At 42.7% G+C, this 27469-nt stretch overlaps 1 protein-coding gene across 2 annotated transcripts; it reads right to left on the minus strand.

Moving 5' to 3' along the window:
- Positions 1 to 3500: 3500 nt before the first annotated feature.
- Positions 3501 to 26845, minus strand: KCNG1 (potassium voltage-gated channel modifier subfamily G member 1). 2 transcript variants are annotated; one of them, XM_069072764.1, is made up of 4 exons: positions 26608 to 26845; positions 10410 to 10600; positions 8749 to 9557; positions 3501 to 4614 (listed from the first exon to the last, which is right to left on the minus strand). In XM_069072764.1, the coding sequence occupies exons 3-4, from the start codon at positions 9511 to 9513 to the stop codon at positions 3844 to 3846; spliced, it is 1536 nt and encodes a 511-aa protein (XP_068928865.1). In that variant the 5' UTR covers positions 9514 to 9557; positions 10410 to 10600; positions 26608 to 26845; the 3' UTR covers positions 3501 to 3843. The 2 variants fall into 2 exon arrangements, with proteins under 2 accessions (XP_068928865.1, XP_068928864.1); XM_069072763.1 differs by lacking the exon at positions 10410 to 10600.
- Positions 26846 to 27469: the final 624 nt, after the last annotated feature.

The raw sequence follows: 27469 nt of genomic DNA on the forward strand, positions 1-27469 counted from the left end.
CGAGGGATCCCTTGTCCTAGATTTACAATAGAGGAGAGGCCATTTAGTCTAGCCCCTAGCTTTCAGACAGAAATCCTCTCCAAAAAAACCCTGCTGCCAAACTAACGGCAAACTAAGCCTGTGTGGAGCAATATTCCTAGCTTTCCTTGGGGTTCTATTTTTCCTTCCTGAGGAAATAATTGGGAAATTTGAATTTACTGGATGGCAAAGATTACATCCATCTCTTGACTCTATCCCCTCTCCTTGCCATCTGTTAGACAATGCTATGGGATCAAAGGATTTTGAGCTGGAAGCAACATAAGAGATTATCCAATCCAAACCAGTCATTTTGTAGGTGAGGAAAAGGAGACTCTTAGAGATTAAATGCCCCCGTTTACAAAGGTAGTGCTAGATGTGGGATCTGAACACAAATCGGTGACTACACCCTGCTGTCTAAATCTACATTCTCTCTTCCATCACAGAAGGGAAACTTTTTTTTTTTAGTATCATCAAGTTTCCATCTTGTTTCTTCCCTGTCACATTTCTGTTTAACATTTTTAATTGTCTTCCTATCTCTCAAAGCTTCTTTGAGCTCTTGAGAGGAAGGACCCCCTTCCCCGCCCTCCCCCCACAAGCAGCTCTGTAAATTTGAAGTATTATTATTATCACGGTAATTCTCTATCATTCTGACACCTGCTGAAGGCAAGGCTAATTAGTTGGAAAACTTACTTTTCAGCCATGAGTCACTGGAAGCTTGTGTCATGGGAGACTTAAATGAGTCCCTCGTGACTCAGGTGATATTTCCTTTCTGCATCACTGGTACCTGGCCATGGTAATTTTGGCTTCCTCCTAGGGAGATGAGTCCTAATGACAGAGTAGAGATGTGGCTAATCCAATCCTATAGGACTGAAGAGTGGAGCAAACAATTCTCCCTTTATGGTTCCTGTTTCACATCTGTACTGGTGGTGGTGGGAAACTACTCCAATTTTTTTTATAGCTCCTTAAGATTTATAATTCTGTGAGAGAGGTAGTGGAAGGGTTTCCTTATGTGATGGACAGAGTGCCAGACCTGGTCAAAAGAAACCTGAATTTTATTCTGCCTTGGCCGCTTAACTAGTTGTGTGACTCAGTACTTTCTGGGCTTCAGTTTCCATATTTTTAACATAGGGGGGTTGAATTCAATGACCTCCAAAGTCCCTTTTGGCTCTAAAACTATTCATAGGATCTCCATTTTACAGATGAAGAAACTGAGTCTCAGAGAGGTATAGTGGCCATATGACCAATGTCAGAGTGGGGGGAGAACTCTGTATTTCCTAACTTCAAGTGTTCAGTGTTCTTTCCATTATACCAAAATGAATGATGTAGCAGAAACTCCCAGAGGCACTGGGAGATCCCAGGTCTGATCTTTGATCTGTCCTTGGGTGAACAATTAAAACTTTCTAGGTCATTCTTTTTTCCTCTGTAAAATGATGGGGTTGGATGGTATAATTTTGAAAAGTTCCTTTCAGTTCTATATCCTATGATCATTATAGAATCCCTAATTCTTTTAAAGCTCAGCTCAAATGCCAGCTCCTAGATGAGGCCCTGTCTGTTGGACTACCTTATACATATTTTGAGTATATTTATTTATATGTTGCCTTCTCCATAGAATGTAAGCTCTCTGAGGGCACAGAATATTTTATGGTTTTTGTAAGCTCAGTTCCCAGTATAATGGCTAACACATGGTTGGAACTTAAATAATACTTCTTCATTGATAGTTATTTTCTCCTCAACTTGTGCATTAACTGTACCCTACTATCAGGATTCTTAAGAAAGCTTTGACATGACTGGTCATTGGTAAGCTGATGGTTGGTACTCTGATCTTGAGTATTATACATTTCTTAGGATGACCATTGGCAGACAACCTTTAGACTGGGGAAAAAGAAGAAAGGATGTAGGGGACATGAGAGAAGAAAAAGAAAAGGATCAAAAGAATAGGAAAAAGAGAGAATGAAAAGTTTCAGAGAAGTATAGTGGACATATAGCCAGTGTCAGAGTAGGGGTAGAACACTAGATTCTATACCAGATGTAGCTGGTGAGATGCTAAGTTAATACGAGTCTAACGCTCAGAATAGGAGAGGTGATAATCATTGTGTTCTGGTCAGTCTTTGTTTGGAGTATTATGTTCAGGTCTGGGTGCCACATTTTGGGAAGGATATTGATAAGGTGGAGTACAGTGGTCATTTACCCTCCTCCAGAGGAGGAAGACCAGTATGGTACAGAGATTAGATATCAGGCCAATTAATCAAAAAGCAAATCTAATAAAGGACCTTCTGTGTGTCAGGCACTGTGCTAAGTGCTAAAGCTACTAAGACAAAAGTGGGATAGTCCCTGCCTTCAGGCAATTTACATTCTATTGGGGGTTTCCATATTTATTTGAAAAATATTAAAAAAATAAATACCACGTAACTTTGAAGGAGAGGGCACTAGTAGCTGGGAAGATCAGGACAGGCTTTTGAACAGAACTTTGAAGACAACTAAGGATTCTGAGAAGTAGAGATGAGAAGGGAGTACATTTTAGGCATGGGACACAGCCAATGCCAAGGCACAGAGGTGGGAGATGGAGTGTTCTATGTAAGGAGCCCAGGAAGGCCAGTTTGGCTGGGTCATAAATTTCATGAAGGTAAGTAATGTTTAATAAGTCTGGAAAGTAAGGTTGTGAAGATGAACTGATGGACTGAAGATATTTAGTCTGGAGAAGAGAACTGGTGGATAAAACTGTTCTTTGGGTGTCTGAAGGGTTACCATAGGAAAGATATACTACCCCTTTTCTGCCTGGCCCAAGAGGGGAGAAACGGGAGCAACGAGGAGATGGTTATATATAAAGAAGAAGGTTATGCATGAGTCAGTTTAAATAAGAATTTGCCTGTCAATGAGGGCTGTCCAAAAACGGGTTGAGCTACCTAGGGAGGTGATGAGCTTTCCATCACTAGACAGTATTCAAGCAGAGGCTGGAGGGATGCTGTTTTGGAATGTTGTATATTGGCATTCTGGCTTGAGGATGAGCTGTTTACTAAGTGATACCTGAGAACTCTTCTAGCTTAGAACTTTTGATTCTTTCACGGTCACCAGTATCTCTTCCTTAGGCTGTCTGATATATACCAGACCTTCACTAGGCTAAATCAGACAGAAATAAAACACCGTCTGGTTAGTGGTACACAGGAAATACTCCCATGTGCCATTGCCCCAGTCAAAATCATTTTGTAATGCTATTTAGTGCTGCTACCAAACCCTGCTATAAATGTTGTCTGGCAAATCAAACATTTAAAACATCTTTCCTGGGCAATGCATTTTTCCCTATAATACTGATTCAGCTGATATGTTTTTACAGAATTGATGAATGCTGTTAAGGGAGAGTATTTGTACATCCTTTGCTTTTTAAAAGAAACACCTTTTCTGTACACAGGTTAGCCCTACAGATGCAGAAGGAATTATTATCTTTTTCATTTTTGTCTTAGATTTCTTTAATAGTGACACTCTAGCCTAAAATCAGATGTGTCATTCTTGAAAATGATATCATGTATAAATATCCATAGGGACACCAGTTTCCATAGGCAAATCATTTTTACATGGGCTAAAAAAGAGGAAGAAAACTCATTTCTTTATTGATGGACATGAACTATTAACTGTGGCAAAATATGGAGACCATCTATGGCTAAATGTTATGGGAATGATCCAAGCTCCATATGTAGCACTCCTTTTCTCTCGTCTCTGTAGGGACAGCGCCCACGGTTCAACTGTCACAGACATCAGGGTGATCTTTGGGGGACCTCACTGCAAGGCCACTTAAGCATCACACCAGACGGTGTTTGGAGTCGTCTCATTTCAATTGTTGTCTCTAGTGTCTGAGGAGGTGCTGCCAAATAAAACATTGCTGTTCTGTGATATGTTACTTAACTGTGACTTGGTTTTGATCAGGAATTGTGCCCTCCTGTACATGACCCTTTCCTGTTCCTGCTTCAGCTCCAGGTAGGAGCGGGAGAATGTGTGGAAGATGGAGGTCACAGGGAATGCCATAAGGAGTATGCCACTAAGTATACTGCTCAGGGCCACCACTTGGCCGGGGGTGCTCCTGGGAACCATGTCACCGTAACCCACCGTGGTCATGGTTATGACAGCCCACCAGTAACAGGCTGGAATGCTGCTGAATTCCTGGCTATCAGCCATCTCGTTCTCAATGACGTAAAGTAAAGGGGCGAAGAGGGCAATGGCCACACAAAGGAAGAGCAGCAAGAGCCCGAATTCCCGGGTGCACCGTCGGGCTGTGAGCCCAAGTGTCTGCAGGCCCAGGGAGTGTCTCGCCAGCCTCATGACATACAAGATCCTCAAGGCCCGCAGGATGCGGAGTACCAGGCCCACCTTGTCCAGGTAGCTGTTGCCAGAGCTGGGCTTCTTTTGGCCCACAGATGTGCTATCCACCACCAGAGTAATGTAATAGGGGAGGATGGCGATTATGTCAATCAGAGTCAAGGGGCTCCGGAGGAAGGCAAACTTGCTGGGTGCTTGGATGAACCTCAGCAGGAACTCGAGGGAGAACCAGCCCACACACACTGACTCCACAATGAAGATGTTGTAGCACATCTGGGAGCATTCACCCTGAGAAATAGAAAAGATGCTAGCATCAGGAACAAAACTGCAACACTCTTGGGCCTGGAAATAAAGATGAAGGCTGAGAAAGAGGAATATATAAAACTTAAGTCTATGAAGTCAAAATACAATGAATGAGAGAATGAAGTTGGACTTATCTGCTAAAATCTGTAATTGCCATCTTCAAATATTTGAAGGACTGGAGACCATATGAGCTAGGGGAACCTAAACAGGCTTCTCTAGGGCCTTGAAACTGTAATGCTAGAACAAAGAGAAGGACTAACTATATTAATTTACTTTGTGAAATTGGGAAAATCACTTCCTTCCTCTGGGTCTCACTTCTAAAGTGAGTGAGAATTGGACTATTTGAGCTTTTTGTTTGTTTAGCTGTTTTAGTCATGTCTGACTCTTTTGTGACCCTGTTTGGGGTTTTCTTGGAAAAGATACTATAAAGGTTTGCCATTTCTTCATCCAATATAATCTCTTTGATGATAATGATATTTCTAGTTATCCTAGAAAGAGCAGTAGACTAGAGAGACATAAGATTTATAACTGGAAGGGTCTTTATAGATCATCTAACCTAAAACCTTCTTTTCGTAAATGAGGAAACTCAGGCCCAGAGAGGTCAGGTGACTTTTCCAACGTAATATGGATAGTGTTCGGTAGAGGCAGGGTTTAATCCAGTTTCTCTGAATCTAAATTTTTTGTTCTTTTCACCATACCATTTTGCCTCAGGAGACCTGGATCTGTGTCCTGGCTCTGTCACTTTTTATTTTGGATAAATCACTCCAATTCAAAAAACAATTTTTAAGTATCTACTATATGGTAGAAACTAGGCTATATATTCAGGATATAAAGGCAGAAATGAAAAATAGTTCCTGCACTCAAGAATTTTACATTCCACTTGTTAAGCTACTTAATCTTTTTGAAACTCAATTTCTTCATCAGAAAAATGGAGATAATAATACCTGTGCTACCTCTCTCACAAATGCATTGTGAAGAAAAGCATTTTGTAAACATTATTATTTTCACTTATTCTCCTAAGAAGCTACTATAAAGCTAAACTATAAGTATTTTTAAGAAGGGCTTTGATAAATGAATGAGTGAAACACCCATAATGGGATGTTTGGGAACACATTCTTAACCTTTTTAGAAATAGTGCTTTTACTAGGACATCAAAGAGGTCATATAGCTTTGCCCCTTATTTACTAAATTATCAAAGTTAAATATTCAGTTCTAGGCATTTGTTATCATATCATCAACAGTGGTGATACAGGAAATTCTTAGTGGCTTATAGCTCACATTTGGGCATGACTACTTGGTGGGCCCCAGGGGGGTGGGGCAGGGCTGCTGCTGCAGCAGCTTCATCAGCCTCCCTGATGAACTCACAACATATGCTGCCAAAGGAACCAGGAGTCTCTGTGCTACCAGAGAGAGGGAGTAGATGCCTCCCCCCTTGAGACTTAACTGCCCAGTGGACATAGTATCAGGTAGTAATTCAACTTGTTGGGAAGAGAGATATAGAAATAACTTCTGAAGTTATGAAGTCTCTCAGAGACGGCCAGAATAATACAAATTCCATAAAAGAACTTGAAATTGTTTCTGCCTCGTGTCAAAGAAATTTATTCCTACAACGTCAGCGAGGAGGAATGTCAGCTGTCAGGCACCAAGATATGAAGTGCAGCGAACTAAGGCAACGTGTTGAGGTGCATGTCAGCAGTGGGAGTTCTGCCATCGAATGCTGGCAAATCATTGCACTCCCCTCCTCTCTTTTGATGTGTTACAACACAGTGTGTGGCCAGACAGATTTTCCTGTCTTGCTGTTAGAAAATGTTAGCTCTGGTGGTATTTAAAAGGCATAAAGGTAGGGCAAACTATGATTTGTCTGCCATAAGTACCTTAAGAAAACAGCTCTATTCTCTGTTGTGCTGAGAGAAGGTGCATTGTGTAGTGGATCAAGAGTCTGGACACTGGGGGCAAATCCTGGTTCTGCACTTGGTTGTGGGACCTTTAGCAAATCATGTTATCTCTAGGAGCCTAACTGGTTTCCCCAACTATAAAATAAGGATATTTTTTGGTACTGTTGTGCTCACAAGGTAGCTGTTAGGAAAGCACCACATAAATGGTTGACATGCTTCAGAAATTATTATTATAGGACCAATCCTATAATTGGTATAGGAGCTTAATAGAGGGGAACTCCTGATTGACAACTGCTATGCAATTGTGGGTCTTATAGGAGGAGACTAGGAGGCCCAGTGGGTAGAGCACTGGCCCTAGAGTCAGGAGGACCTGAGTTCAAATTCAGCCTCAGACACTTACTAGCTATCTGACTCTGGGCAAGTCACTTAACCTCGACTGCCTCCAAATATATATATATATTCTTAGAGAATTGCCTGGAATATGCCCAAGGTCATAGAGACAATATTTGTTAGAGACCAAACTTGAATGTAGTTTTTTCTGACTTTGAGACTGCTGTCTATCCACTATGCCACACTCCCTTTCCAGAATGAGTGATTATTAATAAACCTCTGAACCAAAATGAAAGGATCACAGAGTATACAGTTTGAAGGGATGTCTATAGAGCCAAAACTTGGCTTTAGAAACTCCTGACACCAAATTCAGTGCTCTTTCCATTACAGCACACTGCCTCAAGGATAAATGCCATTCACATGTTAGTTTTCACTGGGCAGAGGGGTGTGTGTGTGTGTGTGTGTGTGTGTGTGTGTGTGTGTGTGTGTTGGGGGAGGGGGTAGGTGACCACTTCCTTCCTCAAGTAGAATGTAAGCTCATTGAAGATAGGGCTGTTTTGTTTTTGTATTTTTATACCCAGTGCTAAGCATAATGCCTTGTATTGAGCAGGTACTTAAGAATTTTTTTTTTTTGTTGAATTGAAACAGTGCACTTGACTTATATTCAGAAGAACAGGGTCTGAGTCCTTTTTCTGTCACTGAGCAGGGTAACCTTGGGTGAAGTTATTTTAACCCATTTGAGCCTCAGTTTCTGTAAAGTGGGGACAGTTATACAGACACATTCCCTACTTTAGAATTGTTGCAAGAAAGTTCTTTGTGACCCGTTAGAAAGAAAACACTTTGTGAATTGTGAAGGATTATATAAATGTGAACTATTATGCATTATCCTAATTTGTATTTTAATTATGCTCCTCCACTGAAGTCTTCCCCCTCCTTCTAATAGCTAACACTTATTTATATATCACTTTAAAATTTACAAAGTGCTTTTCATATATTATCTCATTTAAGCCTCACAAAAATCCTATCTCCTCACAATAATCCTGTGAACTAGGGGCAGCTAGGTGGTGCAGTGAATAGAGCATCAGCTCTGGAGTCAGGAGGACTTGAGTTCAAATCTGGCCTCAGACATTGAACACAAAAACTAGCCATATGACCTTGGGCAAGTCACTTAACTCCAACTGTCCTCCAAAAAAAAAAGCAAAAAAAAAATAATCCTGTGAACTAGGCACAACTATTATCCCCATTTTAGAGTCAAGTAAACTGAGGCTGAGAAAGGTTAAGTGACTTGTATACATCATATAACTAGTAACTATATGAGGTAGCATTAAAACTCAGGTCTGACTGACTCCCAAGTCCAGTCCTCTGTGTGTAGCTGTGATTCTGGGTTCTCAAAATACACATCAGCAAAGCAAATACCCTGGCAAGTTCTTGCAAATTAGAAAGGCTTTGAGTCTCGGACTACTGATGGACTAGGTACTGTCCAAAAGCCAGGGTAGCTGAGTTTAGAGAGGCTCATGGATTTGTGTGACTGTTGAGAAGTCACTTATCTTCTCTGGGATTTACTCCTCTCATCTGCAGAGGGGCCTGGATTCAAATCCTAGGTCCTTTGACTTAAGTACTGCTTGTATCACCTTGAACAAGTCACTTAACTTTTCTAGGCCTCGGTTTTCTCATTTGTAAAATAAGGGATTGGAATTGTTGCCTTTGAGGCCTTTTCTAGCTCTAAACATATGATCCTATGGGGGAGGTTAGAATAAAAGACCTCTGAAGTCCCTTCCATCTCTACTATCCTATAATGCTATGAATCCATGGGACCTTAGGGACCTAAAGACCAAAGAGCTGGTCTTTTGATTTTCCTGCAGGTAAATTCTCCCCCATTCTAGAAGGAACTTACTTGCTCTTCCTCTTCCCTCAAGCTGGGCATGGTGCTGATAGACAGATTCACTGCAGTGATGGTCACGAACAGTACAGACAGACAAGCAAACACCTTCCCTGGCAGGCCTGAATGAGGCCTCTCCACCATGTCCTGCAGCCTCTTCATGCACTGGCCCAGCCCAGTCTCTTCGGCCATCTCCCCTGCGCTCTCGCTCTCCAGAAGCTCATCCTCCCTTTCGTTCATCTCGGCAAACTCCTCGATCTTCTGCAGGTATCGTCTCCGGCAACACCAGTCCAGGTTGTCCTCCTCGATGCCCCAGTACAGCAGCTCCTCCTGGAAAGAAAGGGCACACATCTCCCTGAGCAGCCGGAGCTTCCCCACCCGGAGGAACGTCAAGATTGTCCGGAAGGCCCCGGGGTTGCGGTCGAAGAAGAACTCGTTGCAGGTCACGTCGTAATCGTCACAGACGTTGAGGATGTCATCGAAGTTGGTGCAGGATTTCAGCTGGCCCAGGCGAGTCAGGGGAAACTCGTCCAGGGTAGTCCAAGGCAGCAGGTACTTGATCCCCCCCACATTAATGATGATCTGCCTCTTTCGGTCTTCTGGTTGACTGCTTTGGTGGACATTGTCTTTGGGGTGAAGTCTCTTGGCTCTGCGATAAAACACACCCTTGAGGGTCTCAGATCGAGGAAAGAATGTGTGCTGATGACTGAAGGAGGCGTCAGACGTGCAGCTCAGGGCACTGTAGTCATAATCGGAATTTTCTCCAGGCAAGAGGGTCATTTTGGTAACTTAACATCCCTTGAATGGGGGTCAGCAATGAAAATCTGTAATGGGGGAAGAAAGAAAAGGGTGTGTGGGGGGAAATCACATCTTTCTTATAATGATCAATCAATAGGATAATAATAATAAAGCTGGCATTTACACAGCACTTTAAGGTTTGCGAATCTCTTTACATAAGTCATTTCCTTTCATCCTCAAAATAACCCTGTGAAGTGGGTGCTATTATTTTTCCTGTTTTACAGATGAGGATGCTGAGGGTAGAAAGGTTAAGCAACTTGCCCAGGGTCCATAGCTAGTGTGTACCCAAGGCAGGATTTGCACTTAAGTCTTTCCGACTCCAATTCAAATGCTGAATCTACTGTACTTCCAAGATGCCAAGATTTAGAGCCAGAAGGAACCTTAGAAGCAACCGAGTCACAGGATCATAGCTCTAGAACTAGAAAGGACCACAGAAGCCATCTAGTGCAAACCTTCCACTTTACAGATGAGGATACAGAGGACCCGGAAGGTTCAGTGATTTGCTTAAAGTTATATGAGCATCAGATATGGGATTTAAATCTATCAGTCTTCTGACTACTGCACAGCCTCTCAATCAATCAACAAGCTTAAACTAAGTACATAATATATATCAAAGAGTAGCTAGGCAGTGCAATGGACAGAGTGCTGGGCCTGGAATAAGGAGGACTTGAGTTTGAATCTGGCCTCAGACACTTACTATGTGACCCCAGGCAAGTCACTTAACCCTGCTTACCCCGTAGTTTCCTCATCTGTAAAATGAGCTGGAGAAGGAAATGGCAAACCATTCCAGTCTCTTTGCCAACATAACCCCAAATGGGGTCATGAAGAGTCAGACACGACTGAACAACAAACAACACAATAATGAAAAGAAAAATTACCACTGAAAGACTTCAATACTCTGTTCAGCATAATGGATAGTCATGACTTCAGAATACTGATGATGAATCATACTTCCCCACCTCTTGGCAGTGGGGTGATGGACTGGAGAGGTGAGGAACAAAACAGACATTTTCAGATGCAGCCAATGCGATGAGTTGTTTTGTTTGACTGATTTGTTACAAAAGGAGGACTTTATTTTTGGAGAGGGAGGAGGAAGTTGGTGGGCAGTGACCGAAAAGAAAAAAGAGGAAAGAAAAGAACATCAATGAAACAGTAAAAAAAAATATACATAAGTCAAGCTCAGAAGGGGACACATGTAAGTAGGGTGGTATTGATACTACTGTGTTAAATAGAATAAACATGAAAAAAGATTTTATGTAACAGAATGAGTTTCATACATGGTCCTCTTTTCTTTGTACTTTGAAATGTTTGATAGTTATGTTCATTAAGAAAAAAAGATTAATTAAAAAGGCTTCATCCCTTTGTCCCTGCAGCCTTCTCACCCTAAGGCATCCCTCTGCTCTTGCGGTTGCTTCCTTTTCCCCAGATCTTGCCAGAACCTCCATTTTAAGGAAGGGCCCCAGGCCAGCCATCTTTCACCCTTCAGAGTCATCCTGGCTTGTATTCGGATTCCCTGAATTTTGGTACTATCTCTACCCCACCTCCCACTTCTTTGGGTATTACCTTCACCCAGTAGAAAATGTAAAGTTTCTCTCTGCTTGTACTTCTATCTTCAGCACATAGCATAGTGCCTTCCACATAGTAAGCACTTTATAAATGTCTGACTCACAGCGCTATAGGAGATGGTGCATGAACTGAGTTTTGAAGTTCACCAGGGCCACTAAAAGGCCAACGTGAGGAGAGGCTCCATTCTAGGCATGGGAGACAGCCTGTGCAAAGGAGCAGGGAGTGGAGATTAGCCACTGAGTGTGAAGGACAGGCAAGGTCAGTGTGATGGTAGATTGTATGAAGGGGAACAATGAAAAATAAGACTTGAAAGGTGGTTTTTACTTATGCATCTAATTATTCCATTCATTTGCCTAAACTACAAGCACTGTTTTGGAGGTTCTACTATATGTGACCTTGAACAACAAAATCTTAGGGCAAAAAGTCACCTAGAATGTGAGGGCTGGAAGGGACCTTAGAATATAGAAGGTGGAGTGTGGAAGCTAGGAGGAATCTTACAACATAGAATATATAATATTTTATATTATGGGTGACCCTTAGTACACAGGATGTTATATCTGGAAAGTACCTTAGAACACAACACCATGAGATGAAAAGCACTGAAGGACACAAACAGAGCATTAGAACCTGAAGGACCATTAAGCAGGGACTCTTAACTTGGTGTGTGTGAGTCTTGGGCTCTTTTGGAAGTTTAGTGAAGTCCATGGACTCTTCAGAATAAGGTTTTTAAAAGTATGAAATAACATATACAGGGTCATAAAGGAAATTTCAATTATATTGAAATGGTTATCTATGTATGTATGTATGTATGTATGTATCTATCTATCTATCTATCATCTAAAATTGACAGTCTCTGTCTAAGTCAAGAGCCCCTGCTTTAGGCCCTTTTCTGAGTTTCTATGTTCCAAGAGTCCCTTTTAGTTCAAGTTGTCTAGTTTTTAGGATTCTAGAGTTTTTTTTTTTTAAAGGATCCTAGTTCCAGAGCTGGAAGGGCCTGCAGGGACCATCTGTCCAACCCCCTTATTTTATTTTATTTTTTTGCTTTTTGGAGGGGGGAAGGCAGGACAATTGGGGTTAAGTGACTTGCCCAAGGTCACACGGCTAGTAAGTGTTAAGTATCTGAGGTCACATTTGAACTCAGGTCCTCCTGACTCCAGGGCTGGTGCTCTATTCACTGTGCCACCTAGTTGCCCCATCAACTCCCTTATTTTATGAATGAGAAATCTAGGGACCAAGGAGATTAAGTGATGTGCCCAAGGTTACATCTGTAATAAGAATCAGAGCTGGCATCTGAACCTAGGCCCTCAAACCCAGATCCTCCAATACTTTTCCCACTATACTATGCTTCCTCCCTAAAGGTTTTAGGGTTCATCCAGTTCTGCTGGATGACATAATCTAAACCTTTCATTTTGCAGATAAAGAAACGCAGACCCAGAGAAGTCACTCACCCAAGATTACACATTTGGGATTACTGATCAACAGAAATAAAACCTGTGCTTGTTTGAGCTCACCCTCTCCACATGCATGAGAAGGCTAATCATTATCAGCAAATAATCAAGCTAGAGAATGAAAGCTTACAGAACCAGAATGAGAGATAGGCAGTTGCCAAAGGTTCACAATTAGAGGGAGGGGGAGGGCACCAGAAGAAGAGAATGCAACCAGAGATACTTTTAAAGAGCCTGTTTGAATCTCAGTGGCTCTGTAATCTTCCCAGGTGGTAGTGCTTATTCTTCTGGTGCAGGTATGCCTCAGCCACACCTTCTCACCGTACCCCAGAACCCAGTCCATGCTCATTTATAGAGGTGTCCAAAGAAGAGGACCTTCCTCTGGTTCTCTGAATTACTCAAGCATATAGTTCAGTACCCAGATTGCCCATTTATTTGTCACTGTTATTCAGTTGTTTCAGTCACGTCTGACTCTTTGTGAACCCATTTAGAGTTTTCCCTTATCACTCCAAGATACTGGAGTGGTTTGCCATTTTCTTGTCCAGCTCATTTTACAGATGAGGAAACTGAGACAAATGGGGTTAAGTGACTTGACTACAGTCACACATTTAGTAAGTATTTGAGACTAGATTTGAACTCAGGAAGATGAGTCTTCCTGACTTCAGGCCCAGTACTCTATGCACTTGGACACCTAGTCCTACCCATTTATTATCTCTCTTTTTTTTATTTAAAAAAAATGCATTCTTTTTTTTTTTGAGGGCAATTGGGGTTAAGTGACTTGCCCAAGGTCACATGGCTAGTTTTTTGTGTTAAGTGTCTGAGGCTGGATCCAAACCCAGGTCCTCCAGACTCCAGGGCTGGTGCTCTATTCACTGTGCCACCTAGCTGCCCCTATGCATTCATTTTTAAAGCTAGGAAATTTAAGAATCTATGGCTTATAGATATCATCTTGGAGAAGTCAAATGGAAAGAATGGCTGAATGCAATGAAGGCTCTGGGTATCTAAGGGGAAGCAAAGTGGTACCATGGAAAGGGTCATAGCTCCGGCACCAGATGTGTGTTGCAATCTTGCCTTAGACACTTAACTACCGCTGTGAATCCAGAAAGATGATTTAAACTCCCTTTGACCTGAGGTGACTCACTTGTAAAATGAAAGTTGGACTCTTACAAGTTTTTCAAGGTCCCTTCTAGCCCAAGATATGTCAATTAGTGAAAGTAACACAAGGGGTGCAATTTTCAGACCTTGTTTAGGGGCTTACAGATGCCTTGTCCTGGTGTTATTGGGAGGGAAACCTGTTTGCTCAGGGCAACCAAAGACCCCAAATAGTGGGTGAGTTTCTAGAGTAAGAATAAAAATGTAAAACCTTTATTTCCTTTTTGGGTCCCTTGTGGAAACAAGTTCTACAATACTCAGTTAGAATGAAAGGAGAGAGTCAGCACCGGAATGCCTCACTGTGTGGAACGGCTTTGTTCCCAAAGGTGTGTGTAAACCCAATAATATGTCATACCCGCAAGGGGATACTTCCTATTTCAATAATTGTGAATACATTAAAAAATGGATTAGCTGTCCCATTCGTTACCTTTCATGAAAGCTGGATTTTCCAGTTTGGCATTAATGAAAAAGAGTATTAGATTTTAAGTCAATAAACCTGGGTTTCAGTCTTGGATCTGCTGGTAATACCTATGTAACCTCAAGCTCCTCTTGGTCTGTTTCCTCCTCTGTAAAGGAGTTGCTTTGAAATGCTGAACTCCAAGTCACTTCCCTTCCTCTGTGCCTCAGTTTCCTTATCTGTCACATCAGGAAGTTGGATTAGATGGCCTCTAAAATCCTTCCAGCTCTAGATTTATGATCTCGTGATCCTATGAATACTGACTTTCCAGCAAATATTTTAGACTTCATATAAAAATGGTAACCAGGACTTTGGTGACACTATCAGGATTCTATGGACAATCACATTCTATGCATTTCATATCAACAATGCTTCTTTTCAGATCTAGAATTATTTTTCCTTTGCCATTATGGAAAGGAGAAAAATGACATTTTGGCTAATAAGGACAGTGACAGAGGCAAATGAACATTGTTCTGTCTTTACAGCCAGTGAAAGAACTCTTAGGAAACCGTCAGAATGGTAATCACCTCTTCCTTCTCAGCCTCATACTGCTTCAACCCTTCTGGTTTTCCTTCCAGCAGATGGTTTCCCCAATTAGATATTTCCCATTTCTTTCCATCACAGGCGCATCCCTGTCATGAATTAAAGCATCGTCATCCTCTATGAAAAGTTATCCTGTCTCTGCAGACAATTTAATATGGAAGAAAAGTCACGCTCGTTCCTGGCCACCAGCTCACCAAGGGATGATACATATTTTATATTCCAGTCTTCCAGCACAAGGCTCCCTAGAGATGGCTAAAGACTGTAATTTGCTAAATGAGGTTGGGGCGCTAATTCTTTTTAGCTCACAATTCAACTGATGTCCAATGCATCCGTGTAGGAATTGGATTTTGTTTCATCTCTGAAGTGGTTTAACTAGACAAACTCATTATTTGCAATACCAGTTCTCTTGTACCAGAATGAAAAGTTCCTTAAACGTTAAAATAACTACTTCAACCCAGCCTGATACCAAGACCAAAGTTTCTCCTTAATTACCACTAAAGTACCAATTTTAATAAGGTACCTAAGGCATCTAGCCTTGGGCTCTTGGTGGAATTGGGCCTCACTTATGAGGGTGAAAAAAAAAGAGAGATTAAGGATGGGGATGGAGCAAAGGTTATGGGTGTGTTATCTTTAGGAATTAGGGAAGGTGTGGAGGGCAGGAGTAGATGAGTGGAGCTTTTCTTGACCAGTGCAATGAAGGGAAATGGACAGGCAAGGGGTGGTGGTGTAGGGACTTGATAAAGCCAAAATTTGGTCAAGAGAGTCTGAATCTGATGTTGAAAGTGATGGCTGGTCAAGGTAGGATCTTTCCAGGAAGGAGCTGATTATGTTGGTAGGTGACAAAATGTTAGTGACGGGGGTGAACCTTTGTATAGATTTGGAAAGAAGAGAGGCTATGGGTCACTAATCAGAGTGATACACCCTGATTAATGCAGGCTGGAGACTGTGGAGCCCAAGTGCTACTACAGAAGTTTGTGAGACTTAGGACCTGGGAAGAAAAAATATCTGTCTGGGAAAGAGTGCTAGACTCAGTCAGAAGATACGGATTTCAGCTTTTTACTATTTATATGACCGAATAAGTCACTTTGCCTCAATGAAACTCAGTTTGTTCATTTGCAAAATGGGACAGTCCTATTTGTGCTCTCTTTGTGTGCCGAAGTCCTGCCCCCCCCCACCCCCGCCCCAGCCCCAGCCCCAAAGCTATGACTAAGATCCCTGAGAAGTTGTCTCTGAGGACAGGCCATTTTTTTTAACCAGATGTAAGTAGTGACATGCATGGTTAGGATGGTATATTTTATATATGAAAACCTTGGCCTGTAATGCCAGTATAAAATGGCCACCAACTCTCAAATTGGGCTGCCTATCGCCCTGATCCAAGGACAGCCTTATTACCCCTGCTCTTCTACTCTTTTCCCTGGGAAAATTTATGTCATTTCCATCTCCCACCTTCCACACCAACTTTAAAATAATTTATGAGTGAAACGTCAATCCAGGCCCCTCTAGTGGCAACTAGAATGTGCCAGGAGGAGCTGATCTTTGAGAGATGCATGGGCAGGGACCCGTGACTGTAAGAGAATGGCTAGTAGACTAGTGCTGATGTTTACTCCAGTGTTCTCTGCCCCACTTTGAGCCTAGCTGTGGGGCTCCGGCAGTCAGGGAGAGCTAAGCCCCCGCTTCTCAGGCTCAGCACATGCCATGGAGCTGAGTTTTGGTGGCAGCAAATGACACGTTTTCATTTCTACCTGGGAGGCTTGTATTGACTGCTTGAACCTATTGCTATGCCCCCCAAGTCCCTCCCCATCTTGGGGGGCAGTTTATAGGCTCTCGCAGTATCTGACTGGTGAAAAGGAGCCAACTCTTTGGGGAACTCTGTTGGAGGAGTGTGCTCTTCCCTACCCTTCAAGGCTCACCTTATTCCTTATTTTGCTGGGTAAATGAGCCCTTTTTGTTTGTTGTTGGTTCAGTCACTGCAGTTGTGTCCCATTCTTTGTGACCCCATTTGGGGTTTTCTTGGCAAAGATACTAGAGTAGTTTGTCATTTTCTTCTCCAGTTCACTTTACAGATGAGGAAACAAAGGCAAACAAAGTTAAGTGACTTGCCCAGGGTCACACAGTTAGCAAGTATCTGAGGTCAAATTTGAACTCAGGTCTTCCTGACTCCAGGCCCTATCCACTGCACCACCTAGCCACCATAATGAGCAATCAAGTTTCTTCAACTCAATTAGATTTCCTTGCTCTGGACAACTTTACACTATGTTTATTTATACTTCAAGGATCCATGGATTTCATCAGGGTGGGCAATCTCTCCACCAAGGTAGATTCAATTAATTCAAACCAATAAATATTTTATAAGTACCTACTATACAGTAATGTATAGTAGGCAGAATTGTCTTGGAGCCAGGAAGACCCAGGTTCAAGTTCTGTTTCTGATATATACTGACTCTGTGACTTTGGACAAGTCATTTAACTTCTCAGGGCCCTAGGCAACTCCTAAGCCGGTGGAGAAGGTGCCAATTTACTTGAGTAGAAGAAGTTTCTTCATCTGAGAGTTTCCTATAACAATTTAACTCCAGTTTCAGTTTCTATCCTTACATAATGGCACTGAAGCCAAGTGCTAGGAATGTAGAGCTAATATTTTTGTAAAGTACCTGCTTCCTAAGACCTTGTATTCTTCTGGAAATGCTCACATTCTACTATTTGCCACCATTCTCAATGGACTGACCTTGAAATTTCTGGGACTCAAGACCTGAGTTCAAATCCAGCTTCAGACACTTACTAGGTGTATGACCCTGGGCAAGTCACTTAACCCTGTTTGCCTCAGTTTCCTCATCTGTAAAATTAGCAGGAGAAGGAAATGGCAATTTACTCCAGTATCTTTGCCAAGAAAACCCCAAATGGGGTCAAAAGAGTTGGACATGACTGAAATGACTGAACAATAACAACAAAAATTTATCACTCTACCTAATACAGTGATGAGCCTTTTGGAACTGAGCTAGGCTCTTCTTTGGACAACAGGCAGGCTGCCTAAAATGCATCTGTATTTGAAGCCTTTCCAACTTGATAGGACCTGCCAGAGGTTTACACCAGGTCTACTTTCTTGGTGGAGTTTTCAAGGATTGGGTCACATCCATGTCCCAATGACACATTTAAAGTTAATTATTTAACTCTGATTTACACTGTTCAGAACAGCTGAACATACTTTGGGGTTTTTGGCTATATGTTGCAGTTGGTGCAACAGATTAAAAGGAAAATGCTCCTATAATATAACTTCGGGGAAAGGCCATACCATGAGCTTAAGTCGTATGCCTTCAGTGCCATCCAAGAAGTTAAATTTCTATTTGTCTCATTTCTTAGTCATTTCAATTGATTTTCAAATGTTCAGACAGGTTAAATGGCATTAATTTTAGTTCAATATGAGTCTTTTAAATTGGGTGCTATGATTATAATATGGTTTGGAGGACAGTAAGCTTCTGCTTTGGGTAAGTTACTAGGTTGAAGATCTGGATCCTAGTTCCTGGTTCTCCCAAGCTGTAGGACCTTGGTCAGGTTATTTAATATTCATAGGTCTTAATTTCCTTATTTATAAAATAAATGGGTTGGATAACTTGATCACTAAGGTCCCTTATAGCTTTTAACCTTCTATGTTCTAAGGTTCTTTCTCTCATTCTGAGGGCCAAGATCCCTTACATGTTCTGACATGCCATGCTCTAAGGTTCCTTATAGCTCTGAAGTTCTACATTTTATTAATTTATTAATTAACCCACAATCTGTTAATTTGACAAACTGAGGAAACTTCTAATAGAAAACATAAAAACATTTTGATTCCTTTGTTTCTCTCTTCTCCTTGGCAAGAGATTCCAAGTTAATGCTCCATCCTTAATTCTTTGTGAGTGAGTGTGTGTGTGTGTGTGAGAGAGACAGAGACAGACATGAGACAGAAGAGGCACAAGAGAGAGGAAGAAAGAAGGGAGGAGAGAGAGATGGAGAGACAGAGACACAAAAGAAATATACAGAGAGCGGAAGAGGAGAGAGAGGAACAGACAATAACTCTGTGTGTGTGTGTGTGTGTGTGTGTGTGTGTGAGTGTGATGCAAGATGCTTAGCAAGTCACTCATGGAATTCTAGATTGCCAGCTATGACTGGATACTTTCTCCTCCCTAGTTTTTTGTGATCCTGCTTTTTCCTGGTTCCTCTCCCACCTGCCTCATAGCTCCTTCGCAGTTTCTTTTTCTAGATGACCATCCAAGTTTTGTTTCTCAGAGCTCCATCCTGCATCCTTACCTCTTTCCACATTCTCTTTCCCTTGGCAAACCTGTTAGCTCTAGGGGCTAGGTTACCATCACTATGCAGATGACTGCCAAATCTATTACCTTCCCTGAGCTCTAGAAACTCATCACTGACTACTTGCTGAACCTCTCCACCTGTACATTACATAGGCATCTCAAACTCCATGTGTCCACAATGGAACTCTATTCCCCTGCCCACCTTCCTGACTCCCCTACTTCTATTGAGGGCCCCACTACCTTGGAGTCTCAGCTCTTCACTCTTCCTCACCTATCAAATATATACAACTGCCAAGTCTGGCTGTTTCTGCCTCCACAGTATATCTTCATCCATCCCCATCTCTCTACAAAGTTAGCACCCCATTTGAAGACATTATTATATATTTTCTAGGCTACTGCAATAGTCTCTTAGCTGATCCACATACCTTGAATCTCTCTCCTCTTCAATTCATCCCCCAGACAGTTGCCAAATAGACATTCTTTTTTTTTTCTGGAAGGGCAATTGGGGTTAAGTGACTTGTCCAAGTTCACACGGCTAGTAAGTGTTAAGTGTCTGAGGCAGGATTTGAATTCAAGTTCTCCTGACTTCAGGGTCAGTTCTCTATTCACTGTGCCACTTAGCCGCCCCCCCAAATGGACATTCTTAAAGCATAGGTTGGACCACATTATCATTTCCCTCCTTCCCCCACCCTCAATTTCCCTTCAATAATTTTGGTGGTGCCCTATGTTCCTCATAAGCTGGCTTCAACATACCATTCCAGGCTGGTTTTACATTACTCCTCCTCCTTACCCTCCCCCCCCCCCCCCATCCCATGTGATTTATCTTCCAGCCAACTGGCCTATTTGCCATTTCCTGTATAAAACCATTATAGCTCTCACTTCTGTGTCTTTGTACAGGCTGTCCCCCATGTCCATATTGCTCTTCAACTTACTCCTGCTTTCTTGGAATCCCTAGCTTCCTCCAAGACTCAGGCTTTCTGAAAGGATCCCTTGCTCCCCTCAAAGGCCATCACCTATATGAGGCCTTTCTTGATCCCTCTAGTTGGTACTGCTTGCCTTCTCCCACCTTCCCTCACCACTACTTTGTATATAGTTTGTATTTACTTATTTCTGTACACAGAAATTTTACGCAAAAATACGTAAATTTCTGTATACCCTGTAGAATATAAGCTCCTTTAGGGCAGGGATTTTTGTTTGTTTATTTGTTTCTGGGTCTAGCACAATGCCTTGCCCATGGAATAGTCGTAATACATGCTTATCGAACTGTATTGAATTATCTTTCCATTGCTGCTTCCATGTTTTATGATACCAAATTTAATTGGCAGCCTGTCTGATTTCATCTACCAAGGCAAGGGGAGATGGAGTAAATTTTGATAGCAATGAAAGGATCTTGATATTAACTGTTACCAATGTCCCTGACCTAAGGTATTGTAGGGTGGGAGGCAGCATGATACGGTACAAAGAACACTGGCCCAAAGTCAGGGGAGCTGGGTTCAAATCTCTCTAACATTAATTAACTATGATACCTTAGATAAGTTACTCAACCTGTTTAAGATTTAGTTTAGGAAAATTAAAGGGTTGGCCCCTGAGGGCCCTTACTGGTCTATGATCCTGACTTTATGCCTCCTCTCACTGTCTTTATCTTTCTGAAGTGATGAATAGGCAGTTTGACTATTCTAGTCTTTACAGACTCCCATGTATCAATCTATGAAAGCCAAGATATTAATCTTCCAAAGCGCAGTCCTGGGTGAGTGGATGAGGACACTGCCTTTCAAAGAACACATGAGAAAAGAATCCAGCTTTGGTTCAGATAGAAACAAACGAGGTTTTCTGTGCCGCTGCCCTAGTTCAATGCTGGCAAATGTGCGCAACAAACCCATTCTGATTATAATAGGCAACTCCTCAAAGACATGTACAAGTTGTGTTAGTACTCCCTTCTAATCTAGTTCCAGTAGAGAGTCCAGGGCAGCCAGGTGGAGCAGTGGATAGGGTAATGGGCTGAGAATGAGGAACACTTATTTTCATGAGTTCAAATCCAGCCTCAGACACTTACTAGCTGTGTGACCCTGGGCAAGTCACTGCTTGCCTCAGTTTCTTCATCTGTAAAATGATCTGGAGAAGGAAATTGCAAAGCGCTCCAGTATCTTTGCCAAGAAAACCCCAAATGGGGTCATGAAGAGTCAAACAGGACTGTAACAACAAAGGGAGTTCAAAGAAACATGAGGTCTTATCAAAGAAGCTGGGGTCATTCCTCTCTTCACCCCCCCATTTGATGATATGGTCCTCTTTCCCAAGACAGAAGGTTGAGGCTGAGAAACCTCTGAGAAACCTTTGCCAAAGTCCCTACTTTTCTCACCAAAAGATCACTTTTTTCTCCTGTTGTCCCTAATACTACCACTTTCCAACAGCTTAAAATTTAAAATGGAAAGCCTATGAAGGTGGGAGGAAGAAGAGGAAGGGTGTTTATATATATATGCATGTATGGATATATAAATATAGTACTTTGAGACTTATGAGATTATCTTATCTTGGACCCTATATCAACAGTGTAAGATAATAAGTCTATTTACTATTATTATCATTTGGTTTGACAGATGAGGAAAATAAGGCACAAAGAAACTAAATGATTTGTCCAGGGTCACACAGCTAAGTTGAGAGTGACTGCCTGGTAATATGTGTCATTATACAACTGAAGGTTTTTTTTTTAATTTGTGTGACATAATGGAAATTATTGTTGGGTTTTGAGTTGGGAGTTGTTGTTCAAACCTATCTTCCTCTTTGTGACCCCATTTGAGGTCTTCTTGGAAAAGATACTGGAGTGGTTTGCCATTTCCTTCTCCAGCTCATTTTACAGATGAGGAACTGAGGTAAACTGGGTTAAGTGACTTGCTCAGGGTCACATAGCTAATAAGTGTCTGAGGCCAGATTTGAACTCAGTAAGATGAGTCTTCTTGACTCCAGGTCTGACACTCTAAACACTGGGCCACCTTGCACAGCTGAGCTGGGAGAACTCTTCAAGTCTTAGTTCTGATATTACAAGTGTGACCCTGGGCAAGTTATGGGATCTTTCTTATCCTTACTTTCTTCATCTGTCAGATGGATACAAGGTGTCTAAAGGTTGTGGGTTTTTGTTTTGTTTTTGAAAGAGAAAGCACTCTGTAAACTGTAAAACTCCACAGAAATGTGGGCTAAAAATTCCATTTAGTTACTTTACCATGGCATAGAGGGAAGGCAGCATGAGGCAGGAGAAAGAACACTGGCTTTGGAGTCAAAAGGTCAGAGTTTGGGTCTTTGACATTTGCTAGCTGTATAACTTTAGGCAAGTAATTTTCCTGTTCTGGGCTTCATTGGTAAAGTGAGGAGGCCAGAACTACTGTTCTTTGAAGTCCTTCCAGAATCTAAATCCTTCGATCCTATGTTGAAGATACTGGGTCCTCAAGGTTCTCTCCTGGCAGAACACAAATTCAAGCAGCTCCTATCAAGCTAGAAAGTAGGGCAGCTAGGTAGTGTAGTGGATAGAGCACCAGGCCTGGAGTCAGGAAGACTCCTTCCTGAGTTCAAATCTGGTCTCAGCCGCTTACTAGCTATATGACTCTGGGCAAGTCAGGGTCTAACCCTATTTGCCTCACCTTCCTCATCTATAAAATGAGCTGGAGAAGGAAATGGCAAACCACTCCAGTGTCTTTGCCAAGACCCAAATGGGGTCACTAAGAGTCAGACAAGACCGAACAACATCAAGCTAGAAAGGTTCAGAGCACAAGCCCAGTCCAGGCTCTCTAGTCTTAACAAGAGCAGAGTGACTATCACCAGAAGAATAGCCAGGGGCATGCTATTTTCAGCCAGAGTCATGAAGATTGTCTCCAAAGGTGTGGTCAAAGGAGGGGACTCTGATAGCAGTGAAATCCCAGATGCTTAAAGTATATTCATAGAGGTGTATATAGTAGCTTTAGTTTTATGGATCTTCTAAAATGGGATTTTTCTGTTATGGATTTCCCATCCTTGGGGAAAACCATTCATTCTAACTGATGAGGCACTAAGATGGAATGAATTCACAGTTCCTACACATACATTTGTGAGCTTTAGGAAATGCAGGATGACAAGAACTATAAAATAGTACTTTCAAGTTTACAAAATGTTTTCCCCACAACAACCCTGGGACATAGGTAGAGTATTATTAGTCTCATTTTACAAATGAGGAAATTGAGTATCAAAGGCATCCGGTGACTTGAACAAGGTCACAGGTTTTTTCCATGTACGGTATTCTTCCTGAATGGTGTCTGGAATGGGCATATGGACCAGGGGATATGATATGTACAAGGGAAGAAATCAACATTTTCTTGGGGGATCAGAAGGTTAAATCCCTTCCTCCCTACCCAACCCGTTTCCAGTGATCCCCTGCTACATTTCCTCTTTGTTTCTTTCCATATACCTACTGCCTTTCCCAGCTTTTTAATATAAACCCTCTGCCTAGATCCTGTCTGCTCGGGGAAGGGAATTTTAAGTGGTAGACAGATATCATCATCTTCAGTGTCTGCCTATTACCTCTAGAATAAAGTCCTCTATGTTTTCAGCCTACCTTTCCAGATATTTTATGTTACTTCCTTTCATATACTCTATTCCAGATGAATTAATCAATAAGCATGAAAAAGTAGAAGAGGCATTGTGCTAGGTGCTGGTAATCAAATAAGAAAGTCACTTTCCTCAGGGGACTTATATTCTTAGTGAGGAGATGACGATATACACACATCCAGAATATATACAAAATGGAATGTAAGGCAGTTTTTTTTTTTCTTTTTTGAGGCAATATCCCTTAACTGCTGAGGGAGTGAGTGTGGGGGTGGGGTAGGAGAGAAACTATGATAGTCTTCATGAAGGATTATCAGTTAAGAGGCAGCTAAGTAGCACAACAAATAGAGAACTGGGCCTGGAGTCAGGAAGACCTGAGTTCAAATGCAGACTCATACATTTAACTGGGCAAGTCATATAACCTCCATCATCTCAGTTTCATCATTTGTAAAATAATTCTGAGGATGAAAAGAGTTAGTATTTGTATTTCGTGAACCTTAAAGTATTACATAAATGCTAGCTACTAATATTAGCTCCTTGAATTCTACAGTTTTATTTTCTAGTACATATCTGTAATACCAGGAATGTTTCTCTCTTACCTTTACCTTCTGCATTTCTTTTCTTCCTTCACGGCTTTGTTTAGATATCACCTTCTTTCATTTCCTCCTCCCACTCCAATTTGTTACTCTTCTATCCCTCCCCTTCTTGCCTTAGAATAAAAGCTCCCTGAGGGCAAGACCTATTTCACATTAGTCTAAGTTAATTAGCACTTAGCACAGTGCCTGGCACGAAGTTAATCGTTTGATAAATGCTGGTTGTTTGCTTCACTGATTCAAATCACCTAGTATTTATTACTCAGTATACTAGTTTTATCCCCAGCAGGATAAATTGCTTGAGGTCAGGGACTTTTTTTTTTTTAAATCCCCAATGTCTAGCACAGAGCCTCAAATATAGCTGGTCTTTTGTTTAACTTCATTCCATTGATAGCATGTATCTTTAAGTCTTAAATCCTTCCTCTCAAACTAGTCTAGACTTATCCAAGTTCATTCTTACTCAAAGAGTGTGCTACCTTGATTTGAATTCTCTTTCATGACAAACTTTTCCCAATATTTCTGATTTTCCTCATGTAACATTAAGAGGATAGATGCACACCAAATCAAGGCTTGATCTCTTCTTTTATCTCTTTTATCACTCTCCTCTCTCCCACTTCTCCCCAGGACTCTCTACCGGACAAACTCAGGTAAACAACAGTTTTTTGAACTTGGGTTTAGCACAAGGGGAAGCCCCACATTCACACCACAGCTGGTCACCATGAAAACCATCCTGTTGAAATCTTTCATATTATATTCAAACATAGATGCAAAGAGCAGAGAGGTCTTGATAGTTAGCTGGTCCACCTCTCCCGTTTTACAGACCAGGAAACTGATACTCATAGGAGGGTGTGTCTAAGATTATGCAGTCAGCGACTTAGTGGCATAACCCTAGGTCTTCTGAACTCTCACTTCACTGTTTTCTCAATTTATATCATGAAAGGTTTTTCAGACGCTGTCTTTTCCACCAAGGCCTTCAACAAGCACTTTAATTCAACAAGCACGCAATGAGCAACTCATATGTTGTGCAAGGCTCTGGAGATAGCACAGAGACAAAAGTGAAAACAACTCTTGCCTACAAGAAGCCTACATTTTTCTAGGGGCACAATACATACACAGATAAGTCAATTGCATATGATTCATATTTACAAAATGCAAAGAATTTTTTTTGGGGGTGGGTGGGTCTAAAACAAGATGGTCTAAAGTAGATTTTAAAATCTATTCATTTAGGAGAAGAGAAAATCTTTAATTCATAAACATTTGCCCAGATCTGCAGACTTGGCTACTGACTAACAGTTGCCTACGCCTTCCTCACAACTACGTGAGGCTGCCCTCAAACCCTGACTTAACATACAGCCCTTTTCCTGGAGCAGTGAGAAATCTCAGGTAACAGTTAAAGATAGGAGTCTTTTCCGGCTATTCCATTGTTTACTTCTTCTACAACAACTACGCTAACAACCGAAGCTTTTCCCCTACTCTGCAAACTGGGCTCTCCACAGGGGCAGATCACCCTGAAAGGGAGCCCTTCCTTGGGCAAATCACTTCCCCTCTCTGGGCTCCAGTTTCCTAATCTGTAAAATAAGGAGGTTAAACTAGGTGATCCCTAAAGTCCATTTGAGTGCTAATTAATACCTTTCGCTCTAAGGTCCCTTTTAGATCTGATATTTTATGATCAAAGGTTCCTTCCAGTACCAACAATCGTAAGATTCTAAGTTTCCCAAAGTCGCATCTAGCAAACCAAATCAGCTCCACCGCGCTCGATTCCCTCACCTGTCCCCCACTGAGAACGGTTGTCTTCTCATCTTCAGGGGAAATAAATACCCAGGAGAAAAGGCTCACTCAAGGTTGGGAGAGAGCGCATGCCTTCTTTTTCTGGAAATCTGGATGTAAAGACCCCATTTTACCCAGCAACTAGACAGACAAGAACGTGGGGTAAAAACACAACAGCTAAATTAAATCCAAACCATCCGAAAGGATGGCGGGATTATTTTTGCAGGAACTCGAATCTTAACATCAAGTAGTTAGAGGAAAGACTGCTAACCCCACGGTCAACCGTAAAAATGCAAGGGAAAAAAACCTTGAAAGGGAAGGATCTAGCAATAAATGTGCACAAAGATAAATACCTCTGGACAGGCTGATAGCTCTGCCACCCGAGATAAAGACAGGATGAGAGCGCAGGTGGTCACCTGCTCAAAGTTGAAATCACAAGTTTCTTTCTCTGGCCACTATCAAACCTAAGAAAACCGCAGCCTCCAATTTCAGAGGCCTGGGGGGGGGGATGTCACCAAATCTGTGGTTTTCCTACGTCCACCCCAATCCCCCAAAAGTTCTAAATGATCGAGATCCCGGGTAATCAGATATTGTGATATTAAGGTCCAGAAGGTCAGATGTGAGGACTGGGGGACGCGGAATTAGGGTCAGACGCCTGGACCACCCTCCTTGTCCCTTCTCTAGTCTTGGGAACAGCTTCTTACCCGCGGGAAAACTTTCCCGGTTTATGCTCGGCGTAGGAGAAGGAGGAGGTGAATTGGAGGGCTCCCAGCTTCTTCCCAGAGAGGCTCCAGCCACGGCGGGCGTGGTCTCCGGGATGCGGCGGGTGCCCCTACCCTGCCCCGCTCGTCTCGCCCCGCTTGGTTCTGCTCTGCTCCGGGCTCGGCTCTGCACTGCTCTGGGAGGGAGCCGCAGCTCCAGCGTGGAGGCAGGCTTGGGGGAGGGGGGAGAGAGGGAGGGGGAAAGAGGCTGGGGACTGAGCGCGGAGAGAGGAGGGAGGGAGTGTTTGAGGGGGCAGCGCCCAGGGACCAGAGCCTGTCCTGCTCCCAGGGCCCTGACGCTCGGACTGCCGGGCTGCTTCAGCCCTCCCAGCACGTGCTCACACCTGCGTGGGCTCTTGGCAAGCGTCCGCGGGCTCCTTCACCACCCCCCTCTTCCGCTCCCCCCCCACCCCCATCCCCAGCAGTGCGGGATGCGCGTAGGCATGCAGACCCACCCGCTCCCTAGCTAGATCCCCGCTCCTGGCTCCGAACTCCTAGCTCGTAGCTCCCAGGATGTGACACTGACCCCAGCCCCCGGAGTGTTCCAAGACTGTGGGACCACTTCCCAGGTCACTGGCCGGAGCGCGGCTCTAGTGGCTTCACCGCGGGTCCCTGTCCCGGACAGGTCTCCTCCCCTGGAAACTGTTGCTTTGCTCACCGCCGCTGGTTCAGCATAGGCGCTGCTGCTGCTGCTGCTCAGTGTCAAGTTGTTAGGGGTGAGGAGCGGAGCCAGTGAGTGCTGGGACTTGGTAGGAGCCTGAGGATCAGCGCTTCTCTGGCTTCTCTCGGCCGACCCCGCAGAGAG

Source organism: Petaurus breviceps, unplaced genomic scaffold, assembly GCF_028583685.1.
Source record: "Petaurus breviceps papuanus isolate PSGF00001 unplaced genomic scaffold, PetGlider_PUasm1.0 90847, whole genome shotgun sequence".
Classification (NCBI taxonomy): domain Eukaryota; kingdom Metazoa; phylum Chordata; class Mammalia; order Diprotodontia; family Petauridae; genus Petaurus; species Petaurus breviceps.

Coding starts and splice junctions, on each gene's coding strand:
- KCNG1 (XM_069072763.1), bottom strand. CDS start 9,513: ATGACCCTCTTGCCTGGAGAAAATTCCGATTATGACTACAGTGCCCTG. Junction 4,615..8,748: donor TGAGGGAAGAGGAAGAGCAA/GTAAGTTCCTTC, acceptor TCTATTTCTCAG/GGTGAATGCTCCCAGATGTG.